We start from the raw sequence: 25643 nt of genomic DNA on the forward strand, positions 1-25643 counted from the left end.
GATCCTCCTACACGAAAGGGTACTTAAAAAAAAAATCTCTCAAAGGTGCACAAAGATGCATCTGCCTCCATGGGGCATCTCTTTACTAATTCCCACGAAGCTGCTCCATGCGATGCAGCAGCAATCTCGGTGGACAATTTCAGCTGCCCAGAATTTCAAACCGCTTACCTATGATGGAGGAATTCTCCGCTATATAGGTCTTCAAGAGACGCAGAGCCCACCATACAAACCAAGCAGGCCAGATCACTTTCCAGCCTCCTTTGCAGCCAGGGTGAAAGATAATGACCAATCAGATGCACATTTCCTGGACTGTGAATTGGGAACTGGGAATTGGAGATGCTCAAGAAAGGGCCTGGAGAAACCCTTGGGGCAGCAGCAAGTTCCAGTGTACAAAGCGGCAGAGGCAGGGGTAGTAGGAGCTGTAAGAAGCACCCACCACCGCGTGTCACAGTGCAAGAGGGGCTGCTTGCGACTCGCGACTGGTTCTGTCAGGGGGTTTGGTTGTTGTCCTGGCTGCTGCGACCACCCTCCCTTGTGCAGACTGTTTCCCAGTCTGATTCTCTAAGTCTCTCAGCAGTAAATTTTTGTTTGTTTTTAAGTTGGTCTCGGTGGTTTGTAAACAGGAACCCTGAGCAGCGATTAGGATAGGGATTGCTTTGATGCTGATACCTCTATCATTTAGAGGTAAAATTTATCCTCGAAATAGTATTAGTCAGGACCCTTCACGTTCCTACCACCTGATATAGGGGGGTACCTACTACTTCTGGGCCAATCCTCACCTGGCTTTGGATCCAGTTCTCTCCCATCATCTCAGGAATCTTAGAGTGTCAACTATTCATTTCTTTCTTGTATATTTAAACCCCCTCCCTCAACCAGATCTTTCCCGTCAACATTTGAATGTCACCACATAGCTCCCAGTTAAATAAAATGACTTACTGAGCTCACATATCTATCTAGCTATTGCTCTATCTCACAGTTTACCAACTGGAGTGCCAGAGTACTGTATGTTCCAAGAATGGGTTATAGGTGTGCCATAAAATATTGAAGGTCACAAATATTTATGATAACAAATATTTGGTGAATTAAAATCTCTAGGAGTAAGACCCAAGATGCCAACTTAAAACTTTTCCGACTAGAGCTCAATGTGATTTTTAAGTCTGAGGAATTATGTTTTCCTTCATTTCTGGAAATTTCTTCACCATTTTTTACCTCAAATATTGCCTCTCCTTCATTCTTTCTTTCTGGAAAGCACGTTAGAGTTACAGTGGAGTTTCCCATCCCTTAAATATTTTCTTAAATGTTCGTATCTCTTAAATGTTCTTCCATATTTTCCATCTCTTCATTTCTGTAGGTTCTCATGATTTCCCCCAGATTGTCTGCCAAAGTCCTAAGTTTCTTGTCTGCTATATTTATTTTCGTTTAGCACACATATTTTTCAATGATTATAGTTTTTATTTTCAAATATTTACTTGGTTCTTTTTCATACTTGTTTTTTTTTTCTCTCTCCATAATGTCTATTCTTGTCATACAATTTTCAAAATTATTTTTGAACATTAAAAACCCTTTCAGGCACTCCTCCTACCTCTCCCCAGTCTCCCATCCTCCCAGCCTCCCTTAAGAGGATGAAGCAGCTTAGGGCTGTGGCTGAACTGTGGTTGCCAAGTGACAAGTCAGAGCCAGGACAGCTAACATAATGGCAGAAACTGTTTCTGCACTGAAGCACTTTGTGCTGGCTAAGAAGGCAATTACAGCAACCTTTGACCATTACTGGAGTTCCTGAAGGATCACATTTTGTTGAAGCAACATACAAGAATCCAGAACTTGATCAAATAGCTACTAAGAATGATGTGGTAGAAATACAGGGTTATAAAAACAAGCTTTCCATAATTGGTTAGGTGCTGTCTCAGAGACATATGAAAGTGGCCTGTTTTGGGGCAGGGCAAGCCGGGAGAAGAGCTCTGCTATCAATGCAATGTTGTGGGATAGAGTCCTCCCTGGTGGGATTGGCTACGCAACCAATTGCTTACTGAGTGTTGAAGGAACTGATGAAGACAGAAGGATCAGATGGAAAAAAGAGTGTGAAGACAGTTAAGTAGCTGGCCCAAGCCCTTCATATGGACCAAGACTTGAAAGCTGGCTCTCTCCTGTATGGGTTGCAGCCAAAGGCAAAATATGCCCCCTTGAGAGATGACCTGGTTTTAGTGGACAGTCCAGGTACAGATGTCACTACAGAGCTGGAGAGCTCGATTGATTCATTTTGCTTAGATGCTGATGGCTTCGTTTTGATTGCAAACTCTGAATCAACACTAATGAACATGGAAAAAACAGCTTTTTCACAAGGTAAATGAGCAAATTTCCAAGCCTAATACTTGTATTCTGAATAATCATTGGGATGCCTCTGCATCAGAGCCAGAATATATGGAGGATGTACACTGACAGCACATGGAAAGATGCCCACATCTCTTGGTGGAGGAGCTCAAAGTTGTGGATCCTTTAAAAACACAGCGTTGTACCTTCTTTATTTCTACAAAGGAAGCTCTTAATGCTAGAATGCACAAAGCACAGGGGATGCCAGAGGAGGTGGGACCCTTGCAGAAGGATTTCAGGCAAGATTACAGGACTTTCCCAATTTCAAACAAATCTTTGAGGAGTGTATCTCACAGTCAGCAGTGAAAATGAAGTTTGAACAGCACACTGTCAGAGCTAAAAAGATACTGGATACTGTGAAGAAGATAATGGATTCAATAAATGTGGCAGCAGCAGAGAAAACGGTTTATCTCGTGGAAGAGAGGGAAGACCAAATTGATAGACTGGACTTTATCTGAAACCAAACGAATCTTTTAACACTGGGTGTTAAGAAAAAAAGGAGGGAGGTTACAGAGGAGGTGGCAAACGAGGTTTCATGTGCAATGACAGGTGCGATTTGTCAACGTTCTGTTTTGGTTGATGAATTTTGTTTAATTTCATCCTACTCCAAGTGTACTGAATATACGCATGAGGTAAATAAGCACATAGAAAATGGTTTGGGAAGAAGTTTGGCTGATCAGTGCATCCAGGAAGTCAACATTTCAATGCTTCAATTCCAGCAAGAAATTATGGAAAATACTGCTATTACTTCCAGCTTGTATATAGAATAAACTCTACACACACTGATTTCTTGTAAGAAATTTGATCTCAGCTATGAACTAAATTGCCACAAGTTATGTTCAGATGTTCAAGGGGATATCATTGTATTTCATTTTTCCTTGGGCTGGTCTTCCCTTGTCTATCCTTTCTTGGGCCCTACGAATGCTCGGAGGGTGAGTCTAGGATTATCGGAGCCCATCTCTCAGCTCCCCAGACCTTTAGCCTCTACTCTGTTGCTGCTACCGACCCAGCAACACCAGATAATGCATCACAGGAAGAACGCATGGTAACCTTACTAAACAGGATTAGCTTCTCTTACATCTAGACCGTCTATGGCCATCATCGTTGTTGGAAGAGTGATTTGGAAAACCATAGGCTGGAAACTCAACTCTGTTTCATTAAGTACGTAGGGAGCATTGTATCTTTATGAGAGGCTGACCTGGACCACTTGTGCCAAGAAGAGAGCCTTAAACAGCAGTTTGTGAACTATGCAACTGAAAAACCGCAGGGCTTTGTTAGCTCCGCGAGTGCAAATGGCAGCAACAGGGAATGGCAAGACTTTTGCTCACCTGTGCCAACAAGTTGATATTACACAAAGATATCTACAAGAAGAAATTGCTAGATTTTCCAAAGAGATAGATCCACTGGAGGAAATGAAAAGCCGTTCAAAGCTTTTCAGAGATGAAACTGTTCAACTTAAAAATGAACTGGAGAATTTTACTGAGCAGTTTCTACATTCAAGCAACGAAGAAGAATTTTAACCATGGAGATCGCTTTGATCATCATAGGACAAAATGGATGATTTGGGACAGTTACTTTTTACAAAATGACTTGAAGTGTGAATTGTACTCACTGTACCTAAATAGCAAATGAAATAGCACATCCTTGTGTAGGTTCTGACAATGATCTATCTCAGGATGTTTGCATTTCTTTCTTTTTTTTTTAAGATTCTTATTTTTTATTTTACTTTTTTTTTAATTTATTGGGGTGACAATTGTTAGTAAAATTACATAAATTTCGGGTGTACAATTCTGTATTACATCATCTATAAATCCCATTGTGTGTTCACCACCCGGAGTCAGTTCTCCTTCCATCACCATATATTTGATTCCCCTTACCCTCATTTCCCACCCCCCACCCCCCTTACCCTCTGGTTGCATTTCTGAAGAGTGTAATGATGTCACTTTAATTTTAATTTTGGATAAAGACTGAATTGTTTGCTGTGTTAACATGATGAACTATTAGGTTGGTTTAAAAGTAATGGTGGTTTTTGCAATTATTTTTAACCTTTTAAACCGCAATGATTTTGCACCAACCTAATAGTGATAAGCAGCAGAACCCACTATGTGGCCCCCGAGGGGTGGGGCCTTGGCTTTAATTAGGGCTTGCTTCATTTTTTGATCCTGAAAAACTCTGCTTCCTGGCATTCAGGAGGTAGAGAATGGTCCTTTCATCTTTCTCAAAACTAATTTTTGATATCTACTTTCATGGGAATAGTCACTTTTTTGTTTTATAAAATGCATTGCTCCCCAAAGAGGGCATGTGGAACGTTCTTGAGTGTATTATTTATGCAAGTTACAACCACTTTTGTCATTCTGGCAGGTATATAAACCACTAATAAATACACTGTGTTTACTCCTTTTATCCCTATCAAAACTGATATAAAGCAAAAACAAAAGAAAACAGGAAACTCTTTCAGCTTCCTCTCATTTGCGGTTCCTGGTATGAGTTCTGTTCCTTACGTATGCCAGCCCCGCCTCTCTCAAAGCAGCGTCCACTTCTCTGCTGTTGTAACTTTAGTGCGTGAGCTTATCTTCACTAGGAATGGTTTCCATGGCTACCTCTCCTAGAACCCTTCGTGTTTCATTCCTTCTGAACCACTTTTTACATTTTTTGGCTCATGGTTTCTGTATGACAAAGTCAATGTGAACCACAACCACAAACCATACATGACACGGATTTGGGATTCAGATTTCTCGGGGATGTCTTCCTTGCCACCCATTTCCTGCATTCTGGTGATAACTCTGAGTTCGTGGGTCATGTATCTGCAGCCATTTTTCCCAACTGAAAAACCTCTTCCTAGCTCAAGGTTACAGGTGAGGGAAGGACGGCCCCATCCCAGCGCCTCACTACACACACGGCCTGCAAGGTGTGACTCCTTTCCGAGCTGACCGTTATAACTCCAAGGTTTGGGTCTGCTCACAATACCCTTGCTGCTGGCGACATTTCCACTCGTATTCAAGATTGCACACTTGCTTCGAGTTCCCACTGCATTTTTAATATCGAGGGATTTTACTTTCTTGCCTTGGAGCTTTGTATGTGTCGTTTTAGATCTGCAGTATATTTCTCTGTGTTATCCCACGACTTGAGTGGAAAGGGTATCTCCCCAAATCAATCCAATCTGTCATGTTCATCAACAGCCTAGATTGACATTTTTAAAAAACTCACTAGGTAATTCTTATAGACACTAAAGTTTGGACATCATATATAAAAGTTCAACAATCACTGCATTTAGGAATTCGATACTTTTTTTTCACCACTGCGCTCCCCCCAACTCCCTCCACACACACACAGCCAGTTGCTCACATTCAATTTTGCTGGCTAAATATCCTTATCTTCCCACTATTCCGCAATTCACTTGGACCACTGAAATCCTTTCATAACTGAAATCCCCATATCTAAACTTTCTCCCTTAAAATTCTACCCACCTCATACTATCACAGTGATCTAGCTAGAGCATGCATTTATTTAAGCCTAAAATTCTCCCATTCCCTACAAGATAAAGTCCAAACTTTCTAGAACTATATAAAAAATAACCCATGATCTAGCTTTTATCCCTCCTGCTTTTTATCTCAACGTCTTGAACTTGACCCTGTGAGGTAGCCTGCATAGACAATGTTTATGAACTTCAGTCTTATGCATACTGAAATGACCTTATTCCTATACCCCTTTCTTCCTAAACTATTTAACTCCTATTCTGGTTTCAAGATTCCGCTCAGACAATATCTCCTTGAGGAAACCTTCTTTGACTCTCCACATAGTGCTAAGGGCCCTTCCTCTCTGCTCCCTGAGGATCCTATACATTCTGTGCCATAAAATGTTATCCTGAAAATTTATATCTGTCTCTCTCACAAGACGAGGACTTCCAAAGACAAAGAACTGTGCTTTATCTTTGTATTCCCAGCACCTGGCTCAAAGGCTGGTAATACCCTGTTTCCCCAAAAATAAGACCTAGCCGAACCATCAGCTCTAATGTGTCTTTTGGAGCAAAAATTAATGTAAGACCCGCCCTTATATATATTATATTATATTATATTATATTATATTATATTATATTATATTACATTACATTATATTATAAGACCTGGTCTTATATAATAGTAAAATAAGACCAGGTCTTATATTAATTTTTGCTCCAAAAGACGCACTGGAGATGATGGTCCAGCTAGGTCTTATTTTCAGGGAAACACTGTAGTAGATAACATCTGCTTAACTGAACTATATTTTTGAGAATCTCAGAAAACAAGCTGTCTCTAATGAGCTGGATTTTCTCTTAAATTTTTATCTGCTTTGGAATGTTTAACCTGGTCAGAAAAACATGTCCTCAAAAGTCTTAGACCAAAAAATTTTTCAGTAGATTATGTGCTTGGAAAACTGGGCTGAGTCCAATAGAAACGTTCAACCCTTGTTGATATGCTCACTTGGCTTTCCCAATGTGAAATACCTCTTCTAGCATAATTCCTTAACTAATTCACAGATACCCCGCATCTACTCCATCATAGAAGATAGTAATAACAATCCTATTGAAAAATAAAGAGATTGAAAAAAGTAATAGAGAAGCAATTAGATATGATAACTCCTTATTAAAAACATGCACAGTGTGACTCCAGTTTTAGGTAGAAAAAATAAACAGAAACAATACAAATGATCAAAAACTGGTTAGTAACTATATTCCACATTAAATCTTTTCAGATGACTTAAGAGTCTTCCTTTTCATATAGAATACCTGGGAGCACTTTCAGGTTCCATAGATTTTTTTTCCCCCTGGACAAAAATTAGGCTAGCCAACAAAGACTTTTGAAATATTTTATGCCACAAAAATGATGTTTCTTTTTCTTTTCTGCCCTGTGTGTGTGTGTGTGTGTGTGTGTGTGTGTGTGTGTGTGTGTTAAGTGCTCACAGGGATTATCAAGGATTTGAAACATTTAAAAAGCATAAATTACTTTTTTAAAAACATCTTGTTACTTTTAAACAAAACAAAACAAACATTTCCTCGACGTATCCTTTTCATTGTCTTTGTTCCCCATCTCACTTTGAACATTTGAGGCTCAAAGCATTTAATCAGCATGAGTTAATTCATCCATATGAAAACCCTGAGATGGTTTTAAAGATTCCATTTGTCATTAGAGAAAGTGAACATCAAGGCTCTTGCTTCAGATTTCTGTGTTGTTGACAAAGTAGGGAACAGGACTTAGAATTTTCCTGCTAGATTTCTTTGAAGCTTATGAAAGTCATGAAATAACTTTGAACAATGCAATGAATGAGAAAAGAGGTATGGGAATTTTTCTTAGCTGTTGTGACCTGCGAAGTGTTCCAAGGGAGTTGGGGGTAGGAAATAAGAATCAGAAGGACTGATATTTTTCTACGAGTAAGAGGTCAGGGGAGTGCTGGAGTTTTGAATGGCTTGGAGCAGTGGTGGATAGTGAGCAGTGGTACTTTGATCACTATCTCTTCAGATTTACCCTAAAAAAGAAAGTTGATGTACTCCAGGAATTCTTTACCTGTACTATCATGCCATAATGTGATTTCCAAAACCTGAGATGCCTTTGCTCCAACTAATTCTTCTCTTCCTACGGTTGAAATTGGCCATTTTTGGAAAAAAAAAAAAATGCAGACATGTTTCCTGGACCCACCACGATGAAAACCTCCCCCATCTGCCACTTTCTAGGGTTGCTGTGTCCGTACTTCCCCCATTCACACTCTTGCCCACCTATGTGCCCTCGTGCATATAAACAAAAACACGTCCACAGGACACTCACACTGCCTTTGAGGCCAGCACCTGCATCTTGTCTGTACATACTCCTCCCCTGGACCTTTACAGATGTGCACATCAGAACGAACCAGAAAGTTTAAAAAACAGATTACCAGCCCCACACTCAAACCCTCCCAAATCCTGATTGAGCAGGACTGGAGAGAAGCTAAAGCTGATGTATTTTTTCAAAGCTCTGCAGATGGATATGATAGGCAGATGTCAAACTACAGGACAGGAGAGGAAGCCTCAACAGCCTGGTTTTAAAAGGGTAGATGAAAGGAAGAAAGGCTCATCACTGAATTCACTTGTCTGATAATAATATTCTTTGTGTTTGTTTGCTAACAACCACTGGATATCCATCAAAATTTACCTATTTCTTAGGCCATAGAATTCTTGAGTTATGTCTGCTTGATGACGCCGGGCCTGTTTGTCTGCCAGCAGGGTTTTTGTATTTCCTTTTGACAGTAGTATAGACCTTTCCTTTATCAAAAGAAAAAGAAAGAAATGAAGAAAAGAAAAGGAAAATAGAGAAAAAAAGAGAAAGAACTGCCAGACATAAAAGGAATGGCTAATTTCGAAGTCTGTTGTAGAAAATGTCTTACCAAAATTATTTGGTAATAAGGAGATCTGAGATAGCTTCCAAATGTCTTCCCAGTTGGTTGACAATAAAAACAAAAGTAAAATTTTTTAGGTAATGAAAATGCAGTTTATAATTAAAAGATGAAAAGTTTCAGTTCATCTAGGAAAGGCAAGTATTGTAATTGTTGTACTACTATGATCATTATTTCAAGAAATGTCTCCTGCAACAATAGCCAAGAGGTGGAAGCAACCCATGTGTTCGTGAATGAAAGAATGAATGGACAAACAAAATGTGATATATACATACAATGGAATATTACTGAACCTTTAAAAGGAAGGATTTTCTGACACGTGCTAACCATCGGATGAACCTTGAGGACATGCTAACTCAAAAAGCCAATCAAAAAAAGACAAATATTTCAGATTTTTTGGGTAGATACCCAAGAGAGGGATTGCTGGGTCATATGGCAATTCTATTCTTAATTTTTTGAGGAAACCTCCATACTGCCTTCCACAGAGGCTGCACCAGTCTGCATTCCCACCAACAGTGTATGATGGTTCCTTTTTTTCCACAGCCTCTTCAACACTTGTTATTATTTGTCTTGTTGATGATAGCCATTCTGACTGGGATGAGGTGATATCTCATTCTGGTTTTTATTTGCAGTTCTCCGATGATTAGTGATGTTGAGCATTTTTTCATGTGTGTATGTCCTCTTTGGAGAAATGCCTCTTCAGGTCCTCTGCCCATTTTTTAATTGGATTGTTCTTTTGTTGTTGAGTTGTATGAGTTCCTTATATATTTTGGATATTAGCCCCTTATCGGAGGCATTGTTTGCAAAAATCTCCCACTCAGTCGGTTGCCTCTTTATTTGTCAATGGTTTCTTTTGCTGTGCAGAAGCTTTTAAGTTTGATATAGTTCCATTCATTTATTTTAGCTTTTACTTCCCTTGTCTTTGAAGTCAAATTTGTAAAATCCTCTTTGAACTCAAGGTCCATAAGTTTGGTACCTATGTTTCATTCATGCTCCGATGTTCATCGCAGCTTTATTTACGGTGGCCAAGACATGGAAACAACCAAAATGTCCTCCGATAGAAGAATGGATAAAGAAGTTGTGGTGTATATACACAACGGAATACTATTCTGCCATAAGAAAAGATGAAATAGTACCATTTGTGAGAACGTGAATAGATCTTGAGATTATAATGCTAAGCCAAATAGATAGAAAAAGTCGAGAACCATATGATTTCACTGATATGTGGTATATAAAACTGAAAACAACAAAAGAACAAGAGAAACAAATGAAGAAACAAAAACTCATAGACACAGACAATGGTTTAGTGGTTACCAGAGGGTAAAGGAAGGGGGGTGGGAGATGAGGGTAAAGGGGATCAAATATATGGTGACAGATGGAGAACTGACTCTGGGTGGTGAACACACAATGTGATATATAGATGATGTATTACAGAATTGTACACCTGAAACCAATGTAACTTTACTAAAAATTGTCACCTCAGTAAACTTTAATGCAAAAAACAAAACAAAAAAAAACACTGTATGATTCCACTTAGTGAGGTACTAGAGTAGTCAGATTCATAGAAACAGAAAGTAGAAACAGAAAGTAGAAAACGGGAATAAGGTGAGTTATCTAATAGGTATAGAGCCTCAGTTTTCCAAGATAAGAAAGTTCTAGAGATTGGTTGTACAACGATGTACATATACTTAACACTACTGAACTGTACACTTAGAAATGGTTATGCTGGCAAATATTCATGCCATATATATATATATTTTTTTTTTTAACCACAATTAAAAAGAAAAAGAAAATGCCTTCCTGTTGAAAAGCCAAGTGCAGTGCATTTATGACTCAGTAATCGACGTATCAGCTTAGCTAGTTCACTGTAAATTGAAATTAGAGCAAGTACAAGTTCGTTTTGACTTTGACACATTGTATTTGAGCAAAATTAGGGAGCTTATTATTCATCTATCCAGTCTTCTAGATTGTCAAAAAGTATTCATTTGTTGTGCATCTCCTGAGCTTTAGTTTCACAGAACCTTGAATGGGTACAGGTCATTCTTACATCGAGGGAATCAGGTTGAGTCCAGGGTGTCCCAGGCATGTGTTTCTGGGGACCAGACATTTCCAGATCTGGGTGGTCTCCTATCAGGCCAATAGCTCCCACTATTACCAAGGATGCCCTAGAAGTTTGAGTCTAAAGCAGAACTGATCAAATATGGCTCCTACGGGTTTTCTGGGTCAGGACCAGAATAAGCAACTCACCATTTGTCAGCCTTGGGATGGCGTCAGCCTATTTCTGATGAATAACTCATCTGATTATCCCTAAATCTTACAATCTCAGACTCTGGAAAGTTGTGACACCACAAATCGCTAGCAAAAGATGAGGCAAGAGGCATTAAGACCAGTGCACATGTTCCCCTCCCTACCCGTTATCCTTGCATATCTTAGAGACCAGGGCGTGTTGATGAGAACAGCCTTTAAGGTCTACCAGGTAGGACTTTTGAGATCTACTTAAAGATTCCTGTTTGGGAGTTCAGATTTATGCATTATCCTTTCACTGCTGGATTTTTAAAATGCAATTAGAGAAAGCACACCTTGCTAGAGCATGAAATAAGAGACAGATTCTTACTCTAACAAAACAAAGTAACAATTCGTATTTGATACCTTGTTTTGTAGCAAGGACATTTGTCTAGACTTGTTAAAATATGCAATCTGAAACTTGCTAATATTTACATAGCAAAAGTTCACATCATCACCACACCTTTTCCTCCCTCTCTGACTCTTGGCATGCTATTACAAGTGACAAATGCTTCTTTTATTGAATTATGCCCTTGCATCTCCATCATGCACGCATATAACCCGATTCACATACAGTATCAGATTCCCAAATTAAACTTTTGTTCTAAGGACTATTGAAAATAAATCCAAATATCGTTGTCTCTCCACCTATGAAATGTGGCTTCATGGCATGAACAAGACAGCTTCTCTAAATCATGGAGAAGGACAAAACAAAAATTTCATTGAAGTTACAGCTGGAATGTTGAGTATGAGGAATAAAATTAGATTTAGTTGCAAATATTGCTTAATGTTCAGACCATTTCCCCAAACGCTAAGCTACCTCCACAGAGCAGGACTGACACCTTTTAGTACAGAAGTTTTCAGGTGTGGTAAACCACCACCATTTCTACCATCATCTTTAAAGATTTATGATGTACTTTACATCTCCATTACAAAATAGTCACGGGAATGTAAAGTATAGCATAGGGAATATAGTCAATAATATTGTAATAACTATGTATAGTATCAGTTGGGTATTAGACTTATCAGGGAGAATCACTTGGTAAGTTATATAAATGTCTAACCACTATGCTGTACATACACCTGAAACCAATATAATATTGAATGTCAACTGTAATTGAAAATAATTTTTTTAATTAAAATAAAAAACAACTGGCTTTTGGTATAGGTTGCCTCAGTACTTAAGGACGGAACTGTAGGAAAAGCCCTGGTGGAGAAATTAAGCTAATAATTGTCAGATTGTAAGATGTTAGCTAAGAAAAGCAAAGGATGATTTTGTTGCAGTATTGGAAACATGAGTCTTGTCATCAAATGGACACAGACTATAATGTCACCAATACTAGATAAAATGTCATATATCACACATAAATCATCAGTGCACATTCATAAGGAGGAATGAATGCGAACAAAATTAGGGAGGGGGTTACAAAATGTCTTTCCAATTAGACCGCCAAAGTGACCTTGCCTTGCAATTCTTGGGCAAATGAATTTTACGGTAGCTCAGTTTTGATCACTGGGTTTTAACTATAGTAGTGAAGTCTGTATGTTTCTAATTTAGTTGACTATCAACTGCTTTCTTTGCTCTGTACCTATAGCATCTTGAGAAACTTCGTTTTCCCAACTGAAAGCCAAGACACAGTCTTACTGGCAGCTGCTGTCCCCGATTAGTCTTTTTGTACAATATGATTTCTTCTTTATTACAGTAGATAGCTGAGAAGAAACTGAGGGGGAAAATCAAGAAAAGAGAATTTTTAGGATAGCAATAACAACTGAATTGTTAAATACCATCTGACGTTCTAGATAAAACTAGTTGGTCTCAGCATATGGAGACCATATATCACTGATTCTGTAACCTGCTAGTACTAGATGCTTGTGACTTCCCACCTTTACTTCATTAACTTACTCTGTCCACTTGAATTTATATTGCCCAATTAGTTTAACATGCAAGTGAATCTTCCCTTTCAAGTAAGAGTCAAAAAGGCAGATCACATCGTCAGCTAGGAGTAAAGTTCGATGCTTTAATTTCTGATGGTTTCTCCCTATGCATTTCACTGTTCTTAGTCAAATTAACTGTCAAACGTTGCTTGCAATGAACCCAGCTAGAAATTTTTTAATTTCTTAGTGGAAAATTTGACTTGATATTCTTGACCTTTATGAAACTACTTTTGTTTCCAGGCATATACCAGATTAAAGCAATTAAAAAATTAAAGAATTGACAAATTACTGATGTAATTGTAGCTTATAATATTCAGCTAACAGATATTACTGTAAAGCCCTATGCTCAATAATTCATTGCCAAGAACCACTGGCTCAGAAGTTCTACTTATGAAGAATAAAGATCCTAAAACAATAATAGCAGTAACAATACAAACTAATACGCCACACGGCAATTTACAAAATATCCACCCATATATTCACCCTCTTAATTTTTAACACCGTAAATATTTTTTTATACGAGATCAGGTCCATTTCACTTTAGACTTAGAAATTTCTGCTGTAAAGTTGTTTCAACTCTGCATTAAGAAAGCGGCAGTTTTTATAAACATTGTATTTCATGGGAACATAACACATATTACAGAAAACTTTCCACTTCTCTGCTTTCTCTAATTTATCTTGTACACTGACTACTTCAGACTAAATGAGAATCATTTCTCTTCTTATGATCATTTTCCTTTTCTCTACTTAGATTTCTTTATCATTTATTAAGTGGTTTTAAGGCTGGCTCTTATTCTCACTGAGCCTATATCCCCTTTAATCTCCCTGTTTTTAGGGCAGAGCAGAGCTTCTGAAGGAGAGTGACATTTACTGGGAAAGTTAACTGGGAAACCTAACTAGAAAAGTTACGTTTTCTTTACCACCCGCAAACCCTTCAAGGTGATGTAAGCAACTTGGTGCTTCAGAGAATCTCAGTTTTCCAGTTCTCAAACACATGCCTTTGCTTTTTGATTCAAGATAAGTCACAGATGGCCAATAGCTGCCAGTTTCCTCCCAGAAGGCAGCCTCAGTCACGTTCAAAAGGAGTGATGGGCACAAATGAAAAACAAACAAATATCTGCCCAATTATAAAGTTCTTGTGAAGGAAAAGCTCATTATTTTTTATGATCATGTTACAGGAGCTTAGCAGCACTTTTATGAGGCAGATATGGGAATTCTTTCTCGCCACCTGTATATTCTGTCCTCTCTGGTTTCTGTTTTCTTCTGCCTACGTCACTTCTGGCTGTTTGCCAGTGACACCAACACTTGTCGAGGTGGGGCTGAGAAACTGAAATTGCTTCACATACAGCTTTAGCCCTTTGGGCTCTCTCTATCCCCCAGGGAGGATTGGACTGCAAAACAGCTTCCTATTAGGCTATTAGGTGTGACAATGCACTTCTTTCCCAGTTCTCAGGGTGTGATTTGAGATTGTAAGACCAAAAAATACATTTGGCTTTAGCAGGGACTGACTATATTTTCATTTCAGAAGACCTATTGAACACTCGGTTTTGTTCGGTGCTGTGCTCATATGAAAACTTATTTATTGCACTGTAGGTCCTTCCTTTCTTGAAAATCTCGGTTGTCAGCCTGATTCATGTTTACTGGATGAGAATGATGAGGCAGAGTTACACTCACTCACAAAAGAGCATGCAAGCAGTGTCCCTTAATCTCAGACATGGGCTCGTTTGACTGAGTACCGATATTCTAAAGCTATATGAAGGCAGGTTGGCTGGTAGACATTGATCCAGCTTATTTCTTTGAACTTGGCAGGATCTCAGTTACCTAAAGACACTTCATTCTTTCCAATGCAACCCCAGTATGTACTATACAGAGTAAGCTGAGGCCAGTCCTTGGTTCTCTGTGTGAGGAAAGCTTTAAGGAAAGGCTGCCTGCCTAAATAACTACTGTTTTTGACATCAGGATCTTAGACCTCAGGCATCTTAGCTACTGCTCCAGGTTCCAATCATGTATTCATACCACTGCCCTTCAGCTCTGATGGTCAAGGAAAAACATGATATAGTGGAGAAAAAATCAATGAGATGGGGAGTCGGGAAAACCTGGCTTTGAGTCCCACTTCTTGCAATTTTATTGGCTGTGACTTTGGGCAACTCATCAATGTATGTGAAGGAGTGTGAAGCCAGGTGCAGCCCAGGGTGAAAGAATCCCCAAATCAAAGTTCTGCCACCGAGAAGGAAGGAACACATAGGCACATATTAGCCATCCCTGCCTGGACTTTTAAAATACTCTCTAGGATAGTATAAATATAAAACAAGAGATGCGAAACTGATTTTTTTAAGCCAAGTTGTATTCAAATGCTATGATCAGTTTTATCAGTTTCATTATTACTGATGGGCCATTAGAAGGGAAATGAAAGGAGAAATGGGCTTCTACCTTCTGTATTCAAACCAAATTCTCTTGTGTGTTATTGGTAGCATTATCAGTGGCCTTCTGGAGATAAAACCCATTTTTGTTTTGTATGTTCTCTAAGTGAATGAAGGAGGGCTGACGGGTGCAGATTTTAGACAAAGTGGGAAGAAGCCATGTGCTGGCAGTCCCAAGACAGAGATGGCCCAGGAAGCAAAAGGTAGGACCTTAGAATGCTTCTCACATCATTCCAGGTAGGCAGCCAACTGCTTTACCTAGGCACCGGGCCAGCTCTGGCAGGAGGTTGGGTTAAGGCTACTTGCGTGTCTGTTTTTAGGACATTCCGTTGGTCTACCCATACAAAACGAAGAGGAGATTAGTGCAATCAGGCAGAGAACTTAATTTAGGAAGAAAAAGAGGAGCAAGAGGAAAAGGAGGAGGGGGAAGAGATGGAAGGGGAAGAAGACAAAGTGCCTGCTTTCGACGAAGTACAATTTTTATTTTCTGTAAAGTGTGACAAAGACATCTTTAGAAAAAATACTTTAGTGTTTTGGTGGAGGGTTGAGAGTTTCCCTGGTGTGTTTCAAGGAATAATAATAACAAGAACAGAAACGCATATCTACTACATTGCAAACATTGTCCTGGGTACTGTCATTTATGTGTCACGTCATTTAACCCCACGAGCTCTATGACGTGGGATCTAGGGTCTGGAATGTCCTGTGCGTGACCCCATTTCTCAGGGCCAATAACTGACACAGCCTAGCCTTAGAATCTGAGGCTATGATTCAAAGTATGCAGAAAGACCAAGAAATTTTAAACAGTGCTGGCAACCTTGTGTTGAAACTCTTCTATAAATAGTTCCTTGATTATTTCTAATTCCCATTGACTTGGTATAAATGCAAGCTATTCAGCAATGTGATACAGATAGATGTTTCCTTTTCAAAATATTGTACAAATACATGATTTCCTCCTTCTGTCTACCACATAGGAGAAGTAGGAAAAGAGCAAGGTAATAGGAATTTACCTCTAAGCTATAAAGCCTTCCTATCTTTTCAGTAATCACCAAGGGGAACTCCTAGTTACTAAGGAGACCATAACAGATTCCATTAGATTCAAGTACAACACTTTGGTTGCCGGGCTAGTGAATGTCAAAAAAGCAAAGGAAAATATTATCATTGTTGAAACCATTTGATGTCTATGACTAATAAAAAACATGTTGGCAAACTGAATTTTTAGAATTGCCCAACGGGGTTGGTTAGAGCTATGAATTAATAGCACACAACAGTTCTGTCTGAAGAAGAAGAAGAAGAAGAAAAAGACAAAGATGTTAAACTATTTTAAAATTTATCTGAATAACCAAAAGGATCCAACAGAAACCTTAGGCAACCACTCTAGGTCCTTTATTCAATTTTAAAAATTTAAATTTCCCCTCCCCTTTCCCTTATAGCTAAATAATAAAGTTTATACCTTTTGAATCACGTCAGCCTTGAATTCTAAGGGAACTCCAGGCCTTCTTGGGCTTCTTATCTGATATCTCACAAATACCAGAATTATCCTTAAAGAATCCCTGGCAAACTGTACCCACCTTAGATACAACGAGGCCTGAGTTGTCCATTCATGCATGTGCTGTTCCCCGAAGGGGCTGGAGGAAGCCAGAGGCAGAAAGACTTGGGGGTAAGCCAGACCTCCCATTACCTCTTGACCCTGATCCCAGAGGTTACAATGGGCCTGCCTGAAGGTGTTCACACAGTCTCTGCTTGATCATTCCGAGCGCAGGCGGCCTTTGCCAGGACCCGTCCTATCTGGTTATGTGTGGCTGCAGCTCTGATTGTTGGGGACTGCTTTCTCGTGCTGCGCCAAAATCTGCTTCTTTGTCTTGGCTACCCATTGCTCTCCAAGATATCTCTAGAACAAAGCTGTTGGACTTAACTTCCTCTCTTCTGGAATTAGTCCCTTGGATAACTGAAGGCAACTGTCACCACTCCCCTGTATACTGTCTTCTCCAAACGAACTCTCCTCAGTTTCTTTCTCAGACCATAAGGCAAATACACAACTATTATAACAATATAATAAGACACAGAACATACAATCATCATAAGACAAAGAAGAAAAGGTGGTTTGGAAATTAGGATATGTTTTAAATGAGTTAATTTATTTTTTAATTTAAAATCTGAAATATTTAACTGATACTGAGAAGCACCCTCTTTCCACCAAGTTCCTGCACTCTAGCCATCAAGTAATCCTGTCAAAACAGAAAGGCAACTTGGTAAGACTTCTTCTTAGTTACACCATTCCAGCAACTTGTGATCATCCACCAATTCTCACCAAATTGCATTTATTTGTTTGCTTTTGTACATTTACTATCAATGCCTACTTTGAGAAAAGTTTCTAGAAAAGTACTTATCTGCATATGACTAGTTGTGACATGATTACAAAATTTGAATACCATCGATTAAGAATTAAAGAACAAGGGGACAAAAGAGAAGACAATGTGATGACAGAAGCAGAGATTGGCACGATGTGCTTTGCAGATGAAGGAGGGGCCACCAGCCAAGGAATCCAGGCAGCCACTAGAAGAGTTTAAACCAGGCAGTGGCAGGACACATTGGTCCTTCCCTCCTCCAGGCAACAAGCATCGGGCCAGCCTCCGCCTCACACTGGGCGCAAGGTCGTGGGTCGGCCAATGCCCAGCAGCTCCGTCCCTACCTGGATGGACAAGTTCCACTCAGATGGGAAGAAGATGGTGCTTATGTCAACCTTGGGGCCAAATAGCACTTTCCAATCCTATTTTGTTAGAAATCAATTTCATATTTTGATCCCCCTCCCACCAAACGAAAATGAACTAAAGGAGGAGCAATGTAAGAAAACTAAATCTTGAGTTCTTCCTCTTCGCAATATTTTATTATGAAAAATTCCAAACATACAAAAAAGTTGAAATAATTTTATAGTAAACACCCCCAAACTTAATAACTGGATAGTACAATTAACATTTTGCTATCTTCAATTTATCACATATCTATCCGTATCCATCAACCCGTCTTACCTTTTTACACATATCAGTGTGTGTTGCTTTCATCAGTACACCTCATCCCTAACACTTCAGCACACATATCAGTATCAGTTCTTTTTTGATACTTTTAATTAGTCCTCTGTTCTGAATCCTTCTTGCTATTCTTTTCCTCATTCCCTCCACTTTCTCAATTTTTACTTCTGTACCCTTCCTCCCACTTTTGGTCCTCAAAGTTCTGAGTGGTAAGAGGAAAGTGTGAAACATCTGAGCACGCAGCAGTCTTGAAGTAGCATCAGGGAAGGCCAGTGATGACCCCGCAAGCCCTCACAGCTGTTACCATCGCAGGCCTGGGATGGACGACGTCCTCATGAATGAGCTGATGCAGTCCAATTTACAAGAGAGGGAGGTATAGATTAGCATGACACCTTAATAATTTACTATGAGAACCACAGCTACCAAATACCCAGGCAGGAGCATTTCTTGATCAGCTCAGCCTCCCCTTGAACTAATCTACACGACAAGGCCAGATCGTGAAGGGTTTGGGTGAATAGCGACTCAGAGGAGGGAATTATTAGGTTGGTGCAAAAGTAATTGTGGTTTAAAATGTTAAAAATTGCAAACACCGCAATTACTTTAGCACCAACTAACAGAAGATCTTAGTGGCATGAAGCAGAGACCTTATCAATGTTGATGTTTCAACAGCTGGCCAGCACAGGGCCAGACAGACATCGAAGGGGTGCTTCATAATTAGTACAATGATTAAATGAGCATGTGAATACTACCTACCACTGTAGTAGAACTGCCACACAAACCAGGCATTCAGGTTATATGGCTCAGGACACCTCTTGCCCCGACTGTGCTCGGTGAACCCTGCCAAATGCCATCCCTCCAACTCCCTTTAAGGAAGTTCCATGACTACTACCATTCTCCTTTGAATAATGCATTCTCTTTTAGCTGTATAGCTGTCATTAATTACGCTTTTGTGAAGTCCTAATCTTCCCGCTTTGGTCTGGAAGATAACCTGTTTTTCAAATGGGAAGTCTGTGGCTATCTAATCCCATCTTTGATAACCTGAGTCCACTGACTTTCCTGTGGTAAAAAGGGGAGTGATTCCCTACTGCCCAACTGTACTCCTTTCAAAGACCAGAGAACACCATCTTCCCTGAGGAGTGAAAACCATTCCTTTCCCTATCTTGAGATTTGTGTCTGATAGGAAATATTAGTGATTTATTTTCTGGGCTTCCTAATTACCAACTCACAAAGACTTGGCAAGGTGAGCTCTTCAGTGGGAAGGCAGCGACACACAAGCGACATTGCCACCCTTTTCACAATAGACGACTCCACAGTTGCAGATAAATCCAATTTTGACAAATCAAATTCATTTTGAAATCCATAAAAGGAGCCCTCTAGCTATAAAGTCTCAAGGTGAATCCTTTGGTTATGTAACAACTTCTTAATGTGGTTCTTTCAAAGGTTTAGGTGTCATAAATCAGATTATTTTATACCATTTTCCTAACAGAGATACTGTAGTAAATATCTGCAAACAGCAGCATTCTATGGTAGCATCGCATCCTTTAGAATTTATTTGAATGCAACCCATTATGGTGTGACGGTAAAAAATGACGCAGAATCAAGGCTCTGACTATTTCATGCATCTATTTACAGATTAGGGGAAAAAATCAGAAACTTTTAGGCGTTGGCACCCAGTGGGAAAATGCCAACTGCCAACGTGAGTTTTTCTCTAATTGCCTCTATGATAAGCAACCAAAACACAAGTTTCAGATCCAGATAAAAACCCTTCGAGAGGATAAAAGATACTATGATGCAGAGAGCAGGCTTTGATTGTTAGGGACTCAAATGCTCTGACAGGAGCACACACACTCAGTTTCACAGACTTCAGACAGGACTCGATCTAGAAAACTGGAGCATTTCATCTAAACTGGGCTTCAAACGCCATGTTAGTTCACACATCATTAGTCTTTTTATTCCTTGGATGCATCTGTCTCTACTGACAGAAACTCTTATTTTTTCAAGAAACTAAAGCACAAAAGGAAACTGAAAAAGCTACAAACTGATTTGGCAACAGCGAAGCAGGAGGCTGCCATCACAGTCCTGGAATTCAAGGAGAAGATAAAGACTCTATGTGAAGGAAAGCCAGCCCCTAGAGGTCAGTATTACCACGTGACAGTTGTACTGGCCTACGGTCCTGGGTGATGTATACAGTTTTATTGGCAACCGAGCAGACAGCAAGGCCACCGTGCCCGGCAGCATACTGGCCCAGCAGCATTCTGACCTGGCCTGACCTCCATGCTGCATGAATGGAGACAGCACGCGAGCTACTAACTGTAGGCTGGGTTCACTTTCACCGTAAGAGAGGCAGAGAATGAATGAATAAGTTGTTCTTTAAAGGAAAGTCTCTGAAGCTAAAGAGCTGGACTAAAATAGATCTGATAAGTGTCCTTGTACAAGCTGGGTGGCAGTGAGGGAAGGGCAGGGCTTACGAAGGAAGACCCACGGGATGTGGCTGTGCAGGGCGGCAGGGAGAGGAGCTTGTCTGAAAGTGCAGACAGGCTTATCGACTAAGACAGGCACAAGGAAGGAAGAAATGCGTATTTTAACAATAGACAAATGAGCCAGAAACGAGCATGGGAGGCTAGCGAGGATAACATCTGGGTGGGTCAGAAAAATTTTAATAGCCACTTTGGATTGGATTTTTCAGTCTTCTCTAAGAGACTATAAACATTGGAGAGAGAAAAACAAACAAACAAACAACGACAAAAAGACCACCTCAGACTGTCATTAGCTATAATATGGGTTAACATTTAATACTATGTGCTAGGCCTTTGCTAAGTACTGCATGTATATTTAAGTCTCAGAAGTAAGTGCATTTATGGATTCCACAATAAGCAGAGGCTTACAGATGCCAATCACCTTGCCCCAGGTTTTCGGCCTGTGAGTGACACCTGGGCAGGCAGCCTCCAGACAGAAATTTACCCTCCCCCAGGTGCCTGGGCAGTTCTCACATAGTCAGGCTGTTCCGTCTCTGCAGCGGTGATATCAAACCACCTTCCGCCTGGTGGATCTCTTGCAAAACTGTGGTTCCCTGGGATAAATGTCGTCCTTTGATGTGGGGCGCTCTTGTAAAGCCAGGAACATGCCATTGTTCTTACTCCGGCTTCCTTGATTACTCATAAGTAATTCTGGAAAAAGAGGACTGTGGAAATAAATGGAGGAGGAGGAACAGACAGTGTGGTGGCTTCAGAAAGGGAGACACTCCCATCCTGACCACATGGTAAAGCTTTTCATATGAGTTTGGTTTTAATTTTCAATTGTGAAGAGCACTTTCTCGGGGCAGAAATGGCATGTAACAGTCACCTTGAAACATTCTGAAGGTCAATTTAGTTTTCTCTTTCCACGTAACAAAATAAAGATAATTTATGAATTTGCTTTTACTGCCAGGAAGCCTAAAAGAATAAAATCCATTAGAGAATATTATCCATTTAAAGGTCTTTATTCTAAAGCATCATAGCCAGATTTCAAATCGGTTGCATAATAAGAAGCTGATAGTGATGGCACAGCACATTGGAGAAAGTTCTCCAGCTCACTTGAGAGAAGCTTTCAACTTCTCCACTGTATTTTTAATCTAACAGAAAAAAGATATTATTGCAAGGTATCTAATTCTCATTACTCTTATTAAAAAAATATAATATCATTTGCTAATGACAATTTTGTCCCTTTGGTATATTGATAGATCAAAATTAAAAATAATACTGAGGTACCAGAACTCTAATGGCTTGGGAGAGAATAGAAAATATTAAATCCCACCTTTCCCTCTTTGCCCATTTTTTCTCTATATTTCTGTTTAAAAAACAAGTACAGATTAAAAAAACAAAAACCCTAATGTGTTATGAACAGACATAAATTTAAATAAACCAGGTTTTCCAAGGTCAATTATGGTTGAAAACAGTGACTCCCTTTTGGACCTACATGTGGCTTCTCTTATTTGGTGGAGAAACCGTGTCAGTAGACCGACATATAGGACTAAGTTCTTAAGTCAAATATTTGTACATTGTTACTCTCCCATGGGTCCCATGCAACCTCACCCTGAATTCAATAGCCCGGAGACTGTCAAGGCCATTGTGGGCGCAGAGTAATATTAGCTCTCTTTCTCAGAGACTTTGTCACCTTGCCCCTCCTTGACTTGAAAGTCAAGTCTGAAAAGATGTCGGTAACTTTAACACACAAAGACCCCCATTTAACCACAGAACAATTGGGGTTGACCCACCTCCCACACACATTCCTCCACCAGAACACCACCCCTCTCCTTCTAACTTGTGTCCTTTTATAAAATGTTTGTTTTCAGTTCTCAAACATTTGTTTACAGATGACAGATGCCCCAGTCATAATAGCTTAAGGAGAAAGGGTGATTTATTGGCACAAGTATAAACAAACTAAGAAAGGGCATGCCATTAGTCTTGGAGTCCGGTGGATTCAGGGTATCACATATCACTCTGTGTCTCTCATCTCTGCTTCTCTCTGCATTGAGACTTCATTCTTTCAAGCAGGATGTCAGAAGAGACTGGAAACACGGCCAAAAGCAGCTATGGGCTGCCCTCCTTATCTGTCCTCCAGAAAAGAAAGGAAGCATTTTCCCACCAGCTCCAGTGAGAAAAAGTACACGAAAGAACTCTGTCCTACATGAGCCAATGTTTGTGGCCAGGGGTAGGGTGCTATGGTTGGACAAGTTTCAGTCATGGGGGCTAAAGGGAAATAAGGCTGGAGAAGAAGAATGTTCTGACTGGTAGCTCCCACCAGAAGCAGAGGCAGATTGGGAGAAAAGCACTTCCTTAAAGGAAGGTATAGCCCATTACTGGAAAGAAAGTAAAGGATAAAACCAACATGTCCAGTACACTCTCAGCTAGTGGTCAAGTTAAAATACAGTGGATGCTTAATGAGTCATCCATTCATGAATATTTGTACTATTTAAGTAAATGCTTCTCGGATTTACTTCTTCGTAATCCAAGAAATAAATGTTCAATGGTATAATTTCAGAGCCCAGAATATACTGAGAGTGAACCACTTTGAGAAAGGATTTCCCTTCCAGCCTTTATCAAGTGACATCATAGTCACCTACTCTGAAGGTCCACCTTATTATTGAGATAGGTTAGCTAGCACGTCCCTAGGTAGACGGAGAGGTCCCTGGTGGAATAAACAAAGACAGCCATATCCTACAACTCCAGGTTTTGAAATCACTCCTTCACTCCAGGACAAAATGTAACAACACCTTGAGGTTAATCATAAAATTCCTTTTGGCCCAACAAACGGAGCATATCTGATAGATAGGAGTGGGTTATTTTGCTAATTCCTTCAGGATGGACAAGCAGAACAAACCTGATAGACAAATTTCATTAGAAGGTGCCAGTTCCCCTTCTCCAAACAGGCAAGGGAAGGTATAAAAGTAAGAGCATTTGCCTCAGTCAGTGGGCACCTCCATTCGGGACCCTTTCCCGCTTGGGAGCTCTGACCCTCTGCTTTCAATAAACTCTCCTCTTTTTAAAACTCTTTGCCTCTCCTGGGTCCGTGTGTTTCCATTCTTCGGTCTCGTGAGACATGATGTCGGCACTCACTCAAAAGTCCCCTACATCATTTGGGGACTCACAGAGACATATTCCTACTTCATTGTGACCACTGAAGTTGCAAAAGGGGGAAAAAGTGTTGGCTCTAAATAATATGTCAACTGGATTAACATAAAGCTACTTCTCTGCTGTAGTTACAAATCGATGCCTACAGTTCTAACCAGCAGATGACTGAGATATTTCCAAATAAATTAGAATTTCTTTTTACCCAAATGTGCAATTTTTTTTTTCTTGTTTGGTTCATTTTCTAAGTAAGGCTATTCGGTCTTCTGATCAGAAAGATGTTCTAGAATATTAGGAATACTTTTAAATACTTTCATCAGATTGATGAAACAGTGAGCTACCAAACTTTTTTTTTCACATAAGCACAATAAACTATTTCATTGGCTATGTACTTAAATTACTTCCAAGGAACTACAAGATTTAAGTCAATGGAAAGTTCAACTGAAACGAAAAACACCTTTATTATAAAACTGACACAGCAGGAAACTTACTTACAGCCTGAGTGTTGTTTGTTGATTTTATTTTGTACAAATAATCACAGCCCAGGGCAGATTCCATCCCTCATTTCCACAGCCTGTACCTGAAGTGCTTACAGCTTTATTTACTAGCAGAATTCAGTGAAATGCCTATTGTACCCCTTCAAAGCTTGAAACCATCTTTTGGTAAACCTTAGTATGCAGGAACTGCAGGTTAAATTTCAAAACAATCTTTGCTTCCTTTGGCTTAGGAGGACAAAGTTACTTTGCAGAAGACCTTACTGACTAAGTCCCTTTGTTGGTGCATAAGCATGGAGTCTCTTGCCACAATGAAAGCTCCTGTTGGATCAGAACATCAGGGACAGGTTTACAGATTTCCAGCTCACAGAATTCCAGTAGCAGAATGCACACGTCCGGATTTTTTTTATTTTATTTTAAATCATTTCCCTTAATATGCACAGCGAGTATACCAAATAAGGTATCTAACCCCAACCCGCAGGTTCCCAAGGTCCCAGGGAAAGCCCACAGGACAACTTTGAGGTCATCTCTGTTTTACTCCCGTTAAGAAGACATTCCCAGGTAATGCAAGTACAACCTGGGGCAGGCTGACCCAGGACTCAATGTCTGATTAGAGCCAGACATATTTGAGAGGAGGCTTGTATCAGAATAGGATTGACATCAGTGATTTTCAGTGACACAAGACTTTTTTTAAACATTATCCCATGAATTTTAAGAATCAGACTGCTGCTGTCCTATATTCCTAAGAAAGTCAGCAGAGACATCTCTTTGCCAATACCCCAAAGCCAATTCTAATCAACATTTTCAAGAGTATCTTTTATCAAGATGTTCACCCCCAGGCACTCAGCCCAGACTTTCTCTCCCTCTTTTTATCTCTCCTCCTGCAGACTTCCTCAAGATTAAAGCTCCCATTGCAACCAGGTGTTAAGAAAACAGGGATTTGAGGGTGATGAAAATGTTCTAGAATTAGATAGTGACATTGGTTGCATAACATTGTTAATACAGTAAAACTGCTGAACTGTACACTTTAAAATGGTTGACATGGTGAATCTTATGTGTTGTGAATTTTATCTCAATTAGGAAAAAAAAGTTATTAAAACAATATTCTCA

At 39.7% G+C, this 25643-nt stretch overlaps 1 protein-coding gene across 1 annotated transcript in view; it reads left to right on the forward strand.

The window, feature by feature from the left end:
* The window catches only part of CCDC192 (coiled-coil domain containing 192), a 182770-nt gene that overhangs the window by 107166 nt on the left and 49961 nt on the right, over window positions 1-25643 (forward strand). The window contains exon 6 of the mRNA XM_033110843.1: window positions 20435-20567. Within this exon, the coding sequence (XP_032966734.1) occupies window positions 20435-20567 (133 nt within the window). The remainder of the gene's footprint in view (window positions 1-20434; window positions 20568-25643) is intronic.

Source organism: Rhinolophus ferrumequinum, chromosome 7, assembly GCF_004115265.2.
Source record: "Rhinolophus ferrumequinum isolate MPI-CBG mRhiFer1 chromosome 7, mRhiFer1_v1.p, whole genome shotgun sequence".
Lineage (NCBI taxonomy): Eukaryota > Metazoa > Chordata > Mammalia > Chiroptera > Rhinolophidae > Rhinolophus > Rhinolophus ferrumequinum.